This window comes from Pleurodeles waltl, chromosome 5 (assembly GCF_031143425.1).
Source record: "Pleurodeles waltl isolate 20211129_DDA chromosome 5, aPleWal1.hap1.20221129, whole genome shotgun sequence".
Classification (NCBI taxonomy): domain Eukaryota; kingdom Metazoa; phylum Chordata; class Amphibia; order Caudata; family Salamandridae; genus Pleurodeles; species Pleurodeles waltl.
Window position 1 is genome coordinate 1588743127 of NC_090444.1, and position 12670 is coordinate 1588755796.

The 12670-nt window shown below is 48.3% G+C and overlaps 1 protein-coding gene across 6 annotated transcripts in view; it reads left to right on the forward strand.

Moving 5' to 3' along the window:
• ASAP2 (ArfGAP with SH3 domain, ankyrin repeat and PH domain 2) overlaps positions 1–12670 on the forward strand; it is a 916066-nt gene that overhangs the window by 583668 nt on the left and 319728 nt on the right. For all 6 annotated transcript variants that reach the window (XM_069235900.1, XM_069235899.1, XM_069235896.1 and 3 more), the window contains exon 16: positions 2608–2699. In XM_069235900.1, the coding sequence (XP_069092001.1) occupies positions 2608–2699 (92 nt within the window). The remainder of the gene's footprint in view (positions 1–2607; positions 2700–12670) is intronic.

Genomic DNA, 12670 nt, shown 5'->3' on the forward strand with positions numbered 1-12670 from the left:
ATCCCAGGTCTAGGAATTTACTGATTACCTTCGTTTTGGATGTGTGAAGAAAATTACTCAGCAGGCAGTATGAAGGGACCTGTGGTATATCTCTTACCATTATCTATGATATCATGCAAGTAGTGTGTAAGGGTCAGACAAGACCATAACATATGGAAAAATTCTGCTCCAATAAGGCCACATCTTCGGCATTTAGCGTCAGTTATGTTAAAAATGTTACTGATGCAACCTGGTGTGAGGTAAGCCCTATGCAAGTCATAGAAATTAATTAGTTTGAGCTTAGCATTAGTGGATATTTTAGGTATCAGTTCTAGTATGGTCATCCAACTTTTATCGTTAATAGGGGCTCCCATGTCGTCTTACCACTTCTGATGGGGAGAGAGGATATCTGGTTGTACTTTCACGTTAGAGGCAGGTGAATGCTTTGCATGGTCCGGAGTCGGTTGCTAAGTATGAGCATCTGCTTTGTGTGGGTGGTTCAGCTAGGCCGCTCCCCAATGTTTTCTCATTGCAGCGGTCAGTGCCCTATAGAAGAGGACATGTTGTGTATTTGAGTCATACTCAGTTTTCAGGGCCTCAAATGGAAGTAGTGTGCCTTTTCTATATAGATCACCTATCGTGGTGATTCCTGCTTCTTTAAAATTCATGAGTTCATGCCAATTGTCTCCATGTGGGAGAACAGATAGGAATCCTATCTGTAAGTCTGAGGGCTATGGGATTTTAGTCTTGGATTTTTTTTTTTGCAAACATCTGTGCCAACAGTAAGCAACTAATTCATATTCTGTTGACAATGGCTGTTTTTGCCTTTTCAAGCTCAGTAGAAGTTTGAGCATGAATGAGCTATCTGGGGTACCTAGACACTGCACATGGTTGGGGCGTTGATGTCCCCTTATCCATTGATTAAAATATTGTAATTGTGCAGCAATATAATAGGTTTCCCCATTCATTATGCCCCAGTGGGATCTGAATTTGGTTCTGACTTTTTGATGAGTGCTCCTTTTGAGCCTTTTCACAACTGTCCCTTCAGGCTTCTCACATTGAAAACAACCTTCCTTGTAGCTGTTGTATCTGCTGGCAGAGTAAGTTAGCTGCATGCTTTACCATCTAAGCCGCTCTACCTTTCCATTTATCCTGGTAAAGTGGTGCTTCTCAGTTTGGTCTTTTTTCTGCCAAAAGTGGTCACACCTTTTCATGTAAGCCATTGTATCACCTTGCCTACTTTTTACGCACACCCACATCCTTCTAAGGAAGAGGAGCGACTCCGCCCTCTGTACCCAGAAAGAGCTTAGGCCTTCTACCTTGATCATACAAAAGAGTTTTGGGTGGATGTCCAAGTCTTTGAAGGGTATGTGGGTGTGAAGAAAGGTTGGGGCAGTGCAGAAGGGGACCATCTCGAGAAGGGTTGTACTGTGCATTATCATCTGCTATGCACTGGCCAAAAAGCAACCCTGAGTATTTGTGTGCTCATTCTACTCGAGCTAAAGCTGTGACCACTGCATTAGCACTCACACTTCCGGTCCTGGACATCAGTCAGGCGGCAACGTGGGCATCTCTGCACATGTTTACCAAACACTGCAGCCTGGAAAATCGGGTCTTTAGGGATGGGCACCATCTCCAGGGATGGTATTGCTTGAATATCTATTCAGAGGTAAGGACTATGCAGCTAGAACTCTCTAGCCTATATCTAGCAACAAAGGAAATGGGAGAAAGCAGCATGCACTGCAGGCAGGGTAGGTGCAAAAAATGTAAAACAAAACAAGCACACAATGCCTTCTGGGGAGTGCTGAAAGTAAAATAAAATATTGGTTCCATGATTGGATGCAGTGGAAGCATACAACTCATCCATTCAGAAATAGTGTTAGACAGTTTTGCTTCAGGTGAGGAGCATACTCTGGAAGGGGAAGGAAAGCTATCAAATAAGAAGCAAGAAAATGATTGTCAAGAAGGCCAACCAACAATAAGCAATGGGCTTACGCAAAGCCCCTTAGTATTAGTAGTTTTATAATCAATAGTTTTTTCAACAACAAATCACTAGACCTAGCAAAACTGTAAAGAATACTTGACTTAGTTGCCAAAGTATTTCAGTGAAACATTTAGAAACTTGAAAAATAGATGTTCATTTAAAACGTAAAATATTACTCATCAACAAAGCCTGATAACTGGCGAATATATTTCCTGTCAATTGCTTTGGCCAAGTATTGAAAATCATCCGGCTATCTCTGTGTTCCCCTTTTTTACACCAAAGACTTTTCAAGTCAAATACAGCTTTTCTTTTTTAGCTTTCTGACATTACATCAAAATGATCAAGTTTTTGTGACCTTTTTGGCCAATTATTAGTTTTAGAACATTATGAAGTACTGAATATTTTTTTTTGCGTTGAGTGCTATCTGAGTGGTAATATTAATATGTATTTGTACATCGTAAAATGTAGACATCGGTATTACAGTGTTTTTTTAAAATAAAGTGCCTATGCTGATTACAAAACATTAACGTGACTATGCTTGCTATCAGTTTCTCAAAATCTCAACGTATAAACCTTGTTTGTCGTCCGAAGAAAACATCACCAATATAGTTTTCATCTAATCTATGTTGGTATCCATTTTACAGCTTGCTAAAAACATTGGGAATACAGCATTTAATGATATTATGGAGGCTTGCCTCTCTGATGACACGTTAAAACCAAATCCATTCAGCGACATGTGAGTATTGAACATGCACATTTTCTCTTTTGGATGTAAACGAAGTAGAGAGGTATATTTTCAGATGTTTTGAAGTGTTGATTGACACAAAAGTAATTTGAAATTAAATATTTTCAAGGCTGTAAATGTTTCGATCTGACAGAAACTTCTAGTTGCAGATTCCTTGCCTCTAAATTCTCACCAGGTGTCAGACTGGATCCAAAAGATTTCCGGGAGCTGTACCCTTGTGCGCCATTAGATGGCTTCTCGTCCATTGTTGGTGTTGTCCTCGTCAAATATGACGTTGTGGTTCCTTTACAGGTGCCACGCAAGGGCACTAATGTCAGTTCTTTTCTTTCCCTGCCAGCAAGCGCTGATTAACAGGGAGAGAGACTTTTTGAGTGCCTTTCTTTGACTTTTTATCAAGCTTTTTTTGAGTGTTCTTCTCCTGGTGCATTGAGGATGTACTCCGGAGAGACCGACTTCAAGCATCAAGCCCTATGGATCATGTCATTGGGTGATGTCCATGATGGATCAGCACCTCGTGTGTCTTTGGTTCCTGGTGCGTGACTACGACCCGCAGTTGTGCTCTAAGTGTCAGGCCATGCATCCGAAGTCTTTTGAGGGAGCGGTCTCTGAAGCTGATGGCAGTCCAATGATTGACTCTGCACAAGTCAAGGTCCCCATTGAGATGAAGGTCCCTGGATCAGTTGTGGAGTCCTCTATTGTCTTCATCTCACTCTAAGTCCTTTGGCAATTGGATAAGTCCAGGCATAAGAAAAAAACAAAGTGTTCTTCGACTTCTCGTCTGTCGGCTGATGAGACGAGGGAGCGTTGATGCTCTAGGCCTCCCTCTGCGACCGTGTGTCTTGGCCGATTCCACCCCCTCAACAAGTTTCCAAGAGAAACTCCTGCCCTGCTCGGAGAGATTTATGAGGCCATGTACCTCATTTAGCGTAGTCGAAAGGGATCCCTCCGGGTGCCACACTTGTGGCTTTGGCACCAAGGAATCCGGACTGGCATTGGTTGTTCCACCCCCACCTTCCTCGATGCTGGTCCCACAAGCGGTGTCATCCCATTGTGATCCCTGACTCTGACAGGAAGCTGGATGGACATCGCACAGTGCCAACGCCAGCATGAGGCTTGCCTCCTAGATCGTATCCAGAGCCCTTTTGCTATGGGTTAGGACTCTGGGATGAATGGAAGCCAGCTCCATGAAGCTATGGACTGGCGTGAAGACTTGGGTGAGGCCGGCAGACTGGATGCTTCTTTAAATACTTGCATGCTTTCTTCTCCTACCGTGGCTACGGAGGAGGGAACATCTTATGCTATGGTGGTAAGAAGAACAGCTGAGGTCCTGGAACTTAAGCTGCCTTCAGTGGCAGTCAAGCCTAATCTCGAGACAGAGATGCTACAGCCAGGAGCTTTCACCTCAGAACCGATACTCGCGTTCACTGAAGTCCTCACGGATGTTCTAGTGGGTATCTGGTCTAAACCCAGCACATGGGCTCCTGTGAACAGGACGATTGCCCCCGCCATCTCCCAGAATGGGGGACCCAAGTTTCTTGATGCACCATCTCCCTCCTATACCCCCCTCTCCACCACCACCACCACCAAGAGCTTGATGGTCCATGCCGCTACCTCCTAGGTTGAGTTAACTTCCACACCCCCGCATAGAAAATTCAAAAAGTTGGACTCAGTTTGTGTAGGGAGCTGTGTTTTGGTTGTAGTACCCCTGCCCCCAACCCCCACTTTTTGCCTGGGTTTTAGGTGCAACTTCGACTGATGTGCATTGTGTTCCTGCCAACCAGGTCCCTGGTTCCAGTATTCCTTCCCTAAATCAAGACCCCAAGTTACTTGGCCATTCAGTCCCCTGTAAGTCCCTAGTAAATGGTACCCCGATATCTAGCGCATGGGTACTGAAGAAGGCCTCTCAAAGTTGCAGCACTTGTGCCACTCTCAGGGACCCAGCACCAATCTTATGCAGACTGCTATTGCAGGCTGCGTGACAAGGTCCTCCCAAAATTGAAAACACAACATGGCACACAGCCTGTGTCCCGTGTCCCCTAACACTGCATGTAATACATGTAATTCACCCCTCTAGCAGGCCATACAGCCCTAAGGCAGGGTGTGTTACATTACTTGTGAGGGTATGGTTGCATAGACCGATATGCCCCTGCTATGTCCTTGTTGATTCTCTAACATAGTAGTTGACCAGGGAAGCCATTTTAAGTACATATGCTGGTCACTACGGGTTCCCAAGCTACATGATGGCTTCACTGAAGACAGGGATGTTTGGTATCCAACATCTCATATTTGTGAACCTGCACTGATGCCAGTGTTGGATGTACCACTACATACACCCAGAGGGCACCTTAGAGATGCCCCCTAAAAACGTACCAGCTACTAGTGTGTTAACTGGCTGGTCCTGACAAGTTCAGCCACCTTAGCCACGTTTCTGCCCCTCTAAGGTGAGAGCGAGCACTTTAGGGGTCCAGAGACAAAAGGCTGCACTGGGAGGGGTGTTGACACCTCCTCCAAGATGGATGGACATTCCAGGGTGGGAAGCTTTAAAGGCCTAGCTGCCTTTGTAAGGCAACCAAGGTCCCTCCAAATAGCGGAGATGATCAACCCCCCTGTACTGATCCCACTTTTGGTGGCAAGACAGTTGGGAAAATTAGGCAGATTAGGAGATGTGCCCACTTCATGCCAGTGTAGGAGGCTGGCCTGGTGTGTGGTGGACACCTATGGTGTTGGCACCTTATACCAGCCATGAGCAGCCAAGGCCTATCTAGGAGGAGTGCAAAGCACTTGCAATACCACAGCAGTCACATATCGGCAGTCCCCCAACTGGAGGTAAGCACACAATATATATATATATAAATATGGTAGGAATTGGCACAACAAACATTAGCAAGAATTAGGGAAAAAAAGCGAAGTGTAGTCCCCCACTCAAGGATATGAAGTAGTTAGAGGGAAGCTGGAAGAACTCGGGACCCCAAGAGGTGAGTGCGTATGTAACCCCCAGCGACCAGGAGAAGCAAAGGTAAGTAACCTGGTCTTCCCAAGAACTAACAAGAGTACTTAGAAAATTAATTGTTGAAGAACAGGACCAGACCAGAGGAACCCAAAGGTGGATTCTGGAAGAAAGGGACCTGCAAAAGAAGGGAACGATGATGTGTCCAGGTAGTGCAGGAGCCACTACCCACCCTTCTGTGGATAAAGATCCAGGTCGACTGGGGAAGATCAGCTGTGGAGACCAGGAGCTGCAGAGAAGTCCTTGGTCCGTCATGCAGATGATATCCCACATCGGTCGCCTGGTTGCATATGGTCAGTGGTTTAGGAAAACCACCAACAAGCCTTGGCAAATGCAAGAGGAAGCATAAGAAGAGTTGCAAGGCTGAAGAGGACCAGCAAGGTCCAGGGGACTCGACCCCTGGAGCGGAGTCCAGGCTGACCCTCAGCAGTCAGGAGAGCCAGCAGAAACAGTCGCAGCCCCCACAGGCAACCCACTGGCAGCAGACACGGTAAGTCGCAGTTAGGCCCATCCAGCTCCTGGAGAGGAGTCCCAGCGTCGCTGGAGCAACAGAGAGGTAACTGTCCTTGCAAGGATGAAGTGCTGGAGGCCTTGGCTACTTGGAGCCTGAAGATCAGTTGGAGCAGGATACAACAACCCTTGGTTGCTGCAAGACTCGCGGAGCACAGGGGTACTGTCCTGCAAGGACAGGCAAGGGCTCACTGTCTCCCAAAGTGGACGGAGGGGACTAAGGGGACTACTCCAGACCACCACCTGTGTTGCAGGATCCACGCAGGTCCACAGGACAGCAGATCCACATAGCCGGACGTTGTTGCTCTATGTGCCTGCAGATGGACGGGAGTGACACCTTAATTCCAAGGGAGATTCCTCCTTGCTCCTTGGTGCAGGCGGAAGTCTAGCTGACCCCAGAGGATGCTGGGGAAATGTTGCAGTGGCTGGAAGGAACTGGGGAGACGATGTTGCAATGTGAAGTTGTCTCAGGCGTTGCAGTCTTGTTTGTTCCTGAAGTGTCCAGTTGCAGTTCCGGTGGCCAGGGGCAGAAGTAGATGATGCAGAGGAGTCCTGGTGGAGTCTTGCATGCCGCTTCTGGGGACCCACCCACAAGGGAGTCCCTAAATAGCCCTAAAAAGAGGTTTGGTCACCTTGCCCAGTGACACTCATCAGGAAGGGCCTCTGACATCACCTGCCTGACATGGCCACTCAGATGCTCCGAGGGGCCTCTGCACATCTTGATTCCAAGGTAGTAGAATCAAGTGGCCACCTGGAGGAGCTCTGGGCACCACCCTTGGGATGGTGATGGACAGGGGAGTGGTCACTTACCTTTCCGTTGTCCAGTTTCATGCAGAGCAGGGACTATGAGGGTTCCTGGACTGGTGCAAATCGGTTTATGCAAGAAGGGCACCAAATGTACCCTTCAAAGCAAACCAGTGGCTTGGGGAGGAAACCCCTGAGAAGCCTTGTAACACCTATTTCCAAGGGAGAGGGCGTTGCCTCCCTCCCCCACAGGAAATCCTTTGTTCTGCCTTCCCCTGTCTGAGCTTGTCCAGTAGGGCAGAATCCTGTCTGTTGGGCTGCAGCAGTGTGGGCTGCCTGGAAAACCCTGGAAGACTGATAAGAGCAATACTGGGGGTCCTCTAAGGAGCCCCCAGAGTGCATGGAATCGTGCAACCAATACTGGCATTAGTATTGGGGTTTGATTCCGACATGTTTGATCCCAAACATGACCAGGTTTGGAGTTCCCATTATGTAGCTGAGCACAGGTGTACTGACCTGTGTCAGTACACAGGTAAAATGGCTTCCCGCACTTAAGAGGTTCAGTGCAATGGAACTAGAGTTTTTAGGGGCACCTCTGTTAATGCAGGGGTGCCTTTACTCACAGGGAACTGCACCCTGCCCTCTGAGGCCCTACAATAGGGGTGAGTTATAGTGACCTGGTGTAGTGACCTGTCGTGAAAGGGTGCATGCACCTTTTCACACAAGCTGCAATGGCAGTCCTGCAGGCACATTTTGCATGGGCTTCCACCGGTGGCACAATATATGCTGCAGCCCATGGGGGAACCACTGGTGTCCCAATGCCCTGGGTACCTAAGTACCATATACTAGGGACATATAAGGGAACACCAGCATGCCAATTGTGCAGGGCACAGAAGTCCAAGGTAACCAAAAGTGGCAGGAGAGAGCACAGTCACTGGGGTGCTGGTTAGCAGGATCCCAGTGAAAACAGTCTGAGCACTCTGACAGCAGGCAAAACGTGAGGGTAGCCATGCCAAAAAGGAGTTACTTTCCCACACACACACACACCCCCACCCCCACCCCAGCAAAGGACAATAAGGCTAACCTTGCCCAGTTGAGGCTTCATTGTCTCAGTGGAAATATCTGGAGAGTCCATCTGCATTGGAGTGGATACTTCCCAGGTCTATGTTCCACTGTATAGTCTGTTCCCTTTAGGGAAATGCACCACCTCAACAGTTTGGGATTCTCACCTTTCATTTGCTTAAGCCATAGGAGGGGCTTGTGATCTGTCTGAACAAGGAAGTGAGTGCCAAACAAGTATGGCCTCAGCTTCTTCAAGGCCCAGACTACAGCAAAGGCCTCCCTCTCAATGGCTGACCAACGCTTTTCTCTGGGGGTCAACCTTCTGCTTACAAAAGCAACTGTTTGATGCTGGCCCTCATCATTTAGTGGAGTAAGTACTGCCCCAATTCCTACTTCTTAGTATGGGAGCAGAACACATGGCCTGTTGGAGATAATCAAAGGCCTTCTGGCAGCTAGCTGTCCAGAGAACGTTCTTGGGTATCCTTTAGGATGTGAGGTAATTTAAGGGGGCTACAATGAAGCCATATCCCTCAATGAACCTCTTGTAGTACCTTGTCAGGCCTAGGAAGGCTCTGACTTGTGTCTGAGTAGTAGGGGCAACACAATCCAAGATTGTCTGGATTTTGCCCTGGAGTGGCTGGATCTGGCCTCCCCTACCAAGTGGCCCAGATAAACCACATTATTCTGCCCTATCTGGCATTTGGATGCCTTGATAGTGAGACCTGCTTTTTTCAGAGCCTCCAGTACCTCTCCAAGGTGGACCAGGTGATCCTCCCAGGTGGAGCTAAAGACAGCTATGTTGTTAAGACAAGCTGCACTAAAGCTTTCCAGGCATTGGAGAACTTTGTTCACCAACCTTTGACATGTTGCAGTGGTATTCTTCAGTCCAAAGGGCATCACTGTAAAGTGATAGTGCCACTAGGAGTGGAGAATGCTGTTTTGGGTTTGGCATCCTCTGATAACTTGATCTACCAGTATCCAGCAGTCAAATAAAAGGTGCAAAGATACTTGGCAGCAACAAACATATCTATCAGCTCATCTGCCCTAAGGATTGGATGAGCATCAGTCTTTGTGACTGTATAGAGGCGTCTGTAGTTCACACAGAACCTCATCTCTCTTTTACTATTCTGAGAGTCGGGTTTTGGTACTAAGACTACAGGAGTAGCCCCTGGGCTGTCTGAAGGCTCAATAACCCTTAGGTCAAGCATCTTCTGCACTTCTGCTTTGATGCATTCCCTGGCATGATCAGGCTGCCTGTATATTTTGCTTTGAACAGGCAGGCTGTCACCTGTGTCAATGGGTCAAGTAGAACAGTTCAGATAACTGACCCAGAAGATTTTTGTAGTCATCTTTCTATTGGTCAGAGAGGCAGTCCACATTGACAACCCCCTCTACTGAACCATCTATTGAGTGGTGGGAGAAGAGGTCAGGGAGAGGGTTACTCTCTTCCTCCTGACCTTCATCAGTGGCCATGAGCAGAGTCATGTAGGCAATTCACATGAAGCACCCTGTGGGGGCTTCTGGGAATGCCTAGGTCAACCAGGTAAGTAACCTCACCTTTTCTCTCCACAATAGTGTGGAGGCCACTCCATTTGTCTTGGAATGCCCTGGGAGCCACAGGCTCCAGGACCCACACCTTCAGTCCTGGCAGGTAAACAGCCATTAAAGCCTTCTGGTCATACCACTGCGTTCTGCAGTTCTTGGCTGGCCTGAAGATATTTAGATGTCCTCTGTATGTATTAAGCTATTCTGGATCTTAGGTCCAATACATAGTCTACAGTGTCCTGTTTGGGAAGCTTCAGAGATTGCTCCCAGCCATCCTTCAGAAGGGCAAGTAAACCCCTAACAGAATGTCTAAACAAAAACTCAAAGGGACTGTAGCCCACTCTCTTTTGAGGAACCTTCCTATAGGCGAAGAGGAGGCTAGGCAGTAGGATAGCCCACCTTCTTCTGAGTTTTTCTGAGTCCCATGATCATGCCTTTGAGGGTTTTTGTTAAATCACTCAACTAACCCATTTGTTTGTGGGTGATAAGGGGTGATGAATTTGTAAGTGACACCACACTCCTTCCACATGGCTTTCAGATATGTAGGAGGCTGGACTGGCTTGTAGTGAGTACCAAGGGGTACTTGCACCTTGCACCAGGCCCAGTTATCCCCTATTAGTGTATAGGGTGTCTAGCAGCTTAGGCTGATAGATAATGGTAGCTTAGCAGAGCAGCTTAGGCTGAACTAGGAGACGTGTGAAGCTACTACAGTACCACCTAGTGTCATATGCACAATATCATAAGAAAACACAATACACAGTTATACTAAAAATAAAGGTACTTTATTTTTATGACAATATGCCAAAGTATCTTAGAGTGTACCCTCAGTGACAGGATAGGAAATATACACAAGATATATATACACAATAGCAAAAATATGCAGTATAGTCTTAGAAAACAGTGCAAACAATGTATAGTTACAATAGGATGCAATGGGGAAACATAGGGATAGGGGCAACACAAACCATATACTCCAAAAGTGGAATGCGAACCACGAATGGACCCCAAACCTATGTGACCTTGTAGAGGGTCGCTGGGACTATTAGAAAATAGTGAGAGTTAGCAAAATAACCCTCCCCAAGACCCTGAAAAGTGAGTGCAAAGTGCACTAAAGTTCCCCTAAGGACAAAAGAGTCGTGTTAGAGGAATAATGCAGGAAAGACACAAACCAGCAATGCAACAACTGTGGATTTCCAATCTAGGGTACCTGTGGAACAAGGGGACCAAGTCCAAAAGTCACAAGCAAGTCGGAGATGGGCAGATGCCCAGGAAATGCCAGCTGCGGGTGCAAAGAAGCTTCGACTGGACAGAAGAAGCTGAGGTTTCTGCAGGAACGAAAAGGGCTAGAGACTTCCCCTTTGGTGGACGGATCCCTCTCGCCTTGGAGAGTCGTGCAGAAGTGTTTTCCCGCCGGAAGGACGCCAACAAGCCTTGCTACACGCAAATCGTGCGTTTGGCGTTTTTGGACGCTGCTGGGGCCCAGGAGGGACCAGGAGGTCGCAAATTGGACCTGCAGAGTGAGGGGACGTCGAGCAAGACAAAGAGCCCTTACTGAAGCAGGTAGCACCCGGAGAAGTGCCAGAAACAGGCACTACGAGGATGCGTGAAACGGTGCTCGCCGAAGTTGCACAAAGGAGTCCCACGTCGCCGGAGACCAACTTAGAAAGTCGTGCAATGCAGGTTAGAGTGCCGTGGACCCAGGCTTGGCTGTGCACACAGGATTTCCGCCGGAAGTGCACAGGGGCCGGAGTAGCTGCAAAGTCGCGGTTCCCAGCAATGCAGCCCAGCGAGGTGAGGCAAGGACTTACCTCCACCAAACTTGGGCTGAAGAGTCACTGGACTGTGGGGGTCACTTGGACAGCGTCGCTGGATTCGAGGGACCTCGCTCGTCGTGCTGAGAGGAGACCCAAGGGACCGGTAATGCAGCTTTTTGGTGCCTGCGGTTGCAGGGGGAAGATTCCGTCGACCCACGGGAGATTTCTTCGGAGCTTCTGGTGCAGAGAGGAGGCAGACTACCCCCACAGCATGCACAAGCAGGAAAACAGTCGAGAAGGCGGCAGGATCAGCGTTACAGAGTTGCAGTAGTCGTCTTAGCTACTTTGTTGCAGGTTTGCAGGCTTCCAGCGCGGTCAGCGGTCGATTCCTTATCAGAAGGTGAAGAGAGAGATGCAGAGGAACTCGGCTGAGCTCATGCATTCGTTATCTAAAGTTTCCCCAGAGACAGAGACCCTAAATAGCCAGAAAAGAGGGTTTGGCTACCTTGGAGAGAGGAAAGGCTACTAACACCTGAAGGAGCCTATCAGCAGGAGTCTCTGACGTCACCTGGTGGCACTGGCCACTCAGAGCAGTCCAGTGTGCCAGCAGCACCTCTGTTTCCAAGATGGCAGAGGTCTGGAGCACACTGGAGGAGCTCTGGACACCTCCCAGGGGAGGTGCAGGGGAGTTGCCACTCCCCTTTCCTTTGTCCAGTTTCGCGCCAGAGCAGGGGCTAAGGGGTCCCTGAACCGGTGTAGACTGGCTTATGCAGAATTGGGCACATCTGTGCCCAACAAAGCATTTCCAGAGGCTGGGGGAGGCTACTCCTCCCCTGCCTTCACACCATTTTCCAAAGGGAGAGGGTGTCACACCCTCTCTCAGAGGAAGTTCTTTGTTCTGCCATCCTGGGCCAGGCCTGGCTGGACCCCAGGAGGGCAGCTGCCTGTCTGAGGGGTTGGCAGCAGCAGCAGCTGCAGAGAAACCCCAGGAAGGGCAGTCTGGCAGTACCAGGGTCTGTGCTACAGACCACTGGGATCATGGAATTGTACCAAAAATGCCAGGATGGCATAGAGGGGGCAATTCCATGATCATAGACATGTTACATGGCCATATTCGGAGTTACCATGGTGAAGCTACATATAGGTAGTGACCTATATGTAGTGCACGCGTGTAATGGTGTCCCCGCACTCACAAAGTTCAGTGAATTGGCTCTGAACAATGTGGGGGCACCTTGGCTAGTGCCAGGGTGCCCTCACACTAAGTAACTTTGCACCTAACCTTTACCAGGTAAAGGTTAAACATATAGGTGACTTATAAGTTACTTAAGTGCAGTGTAAAA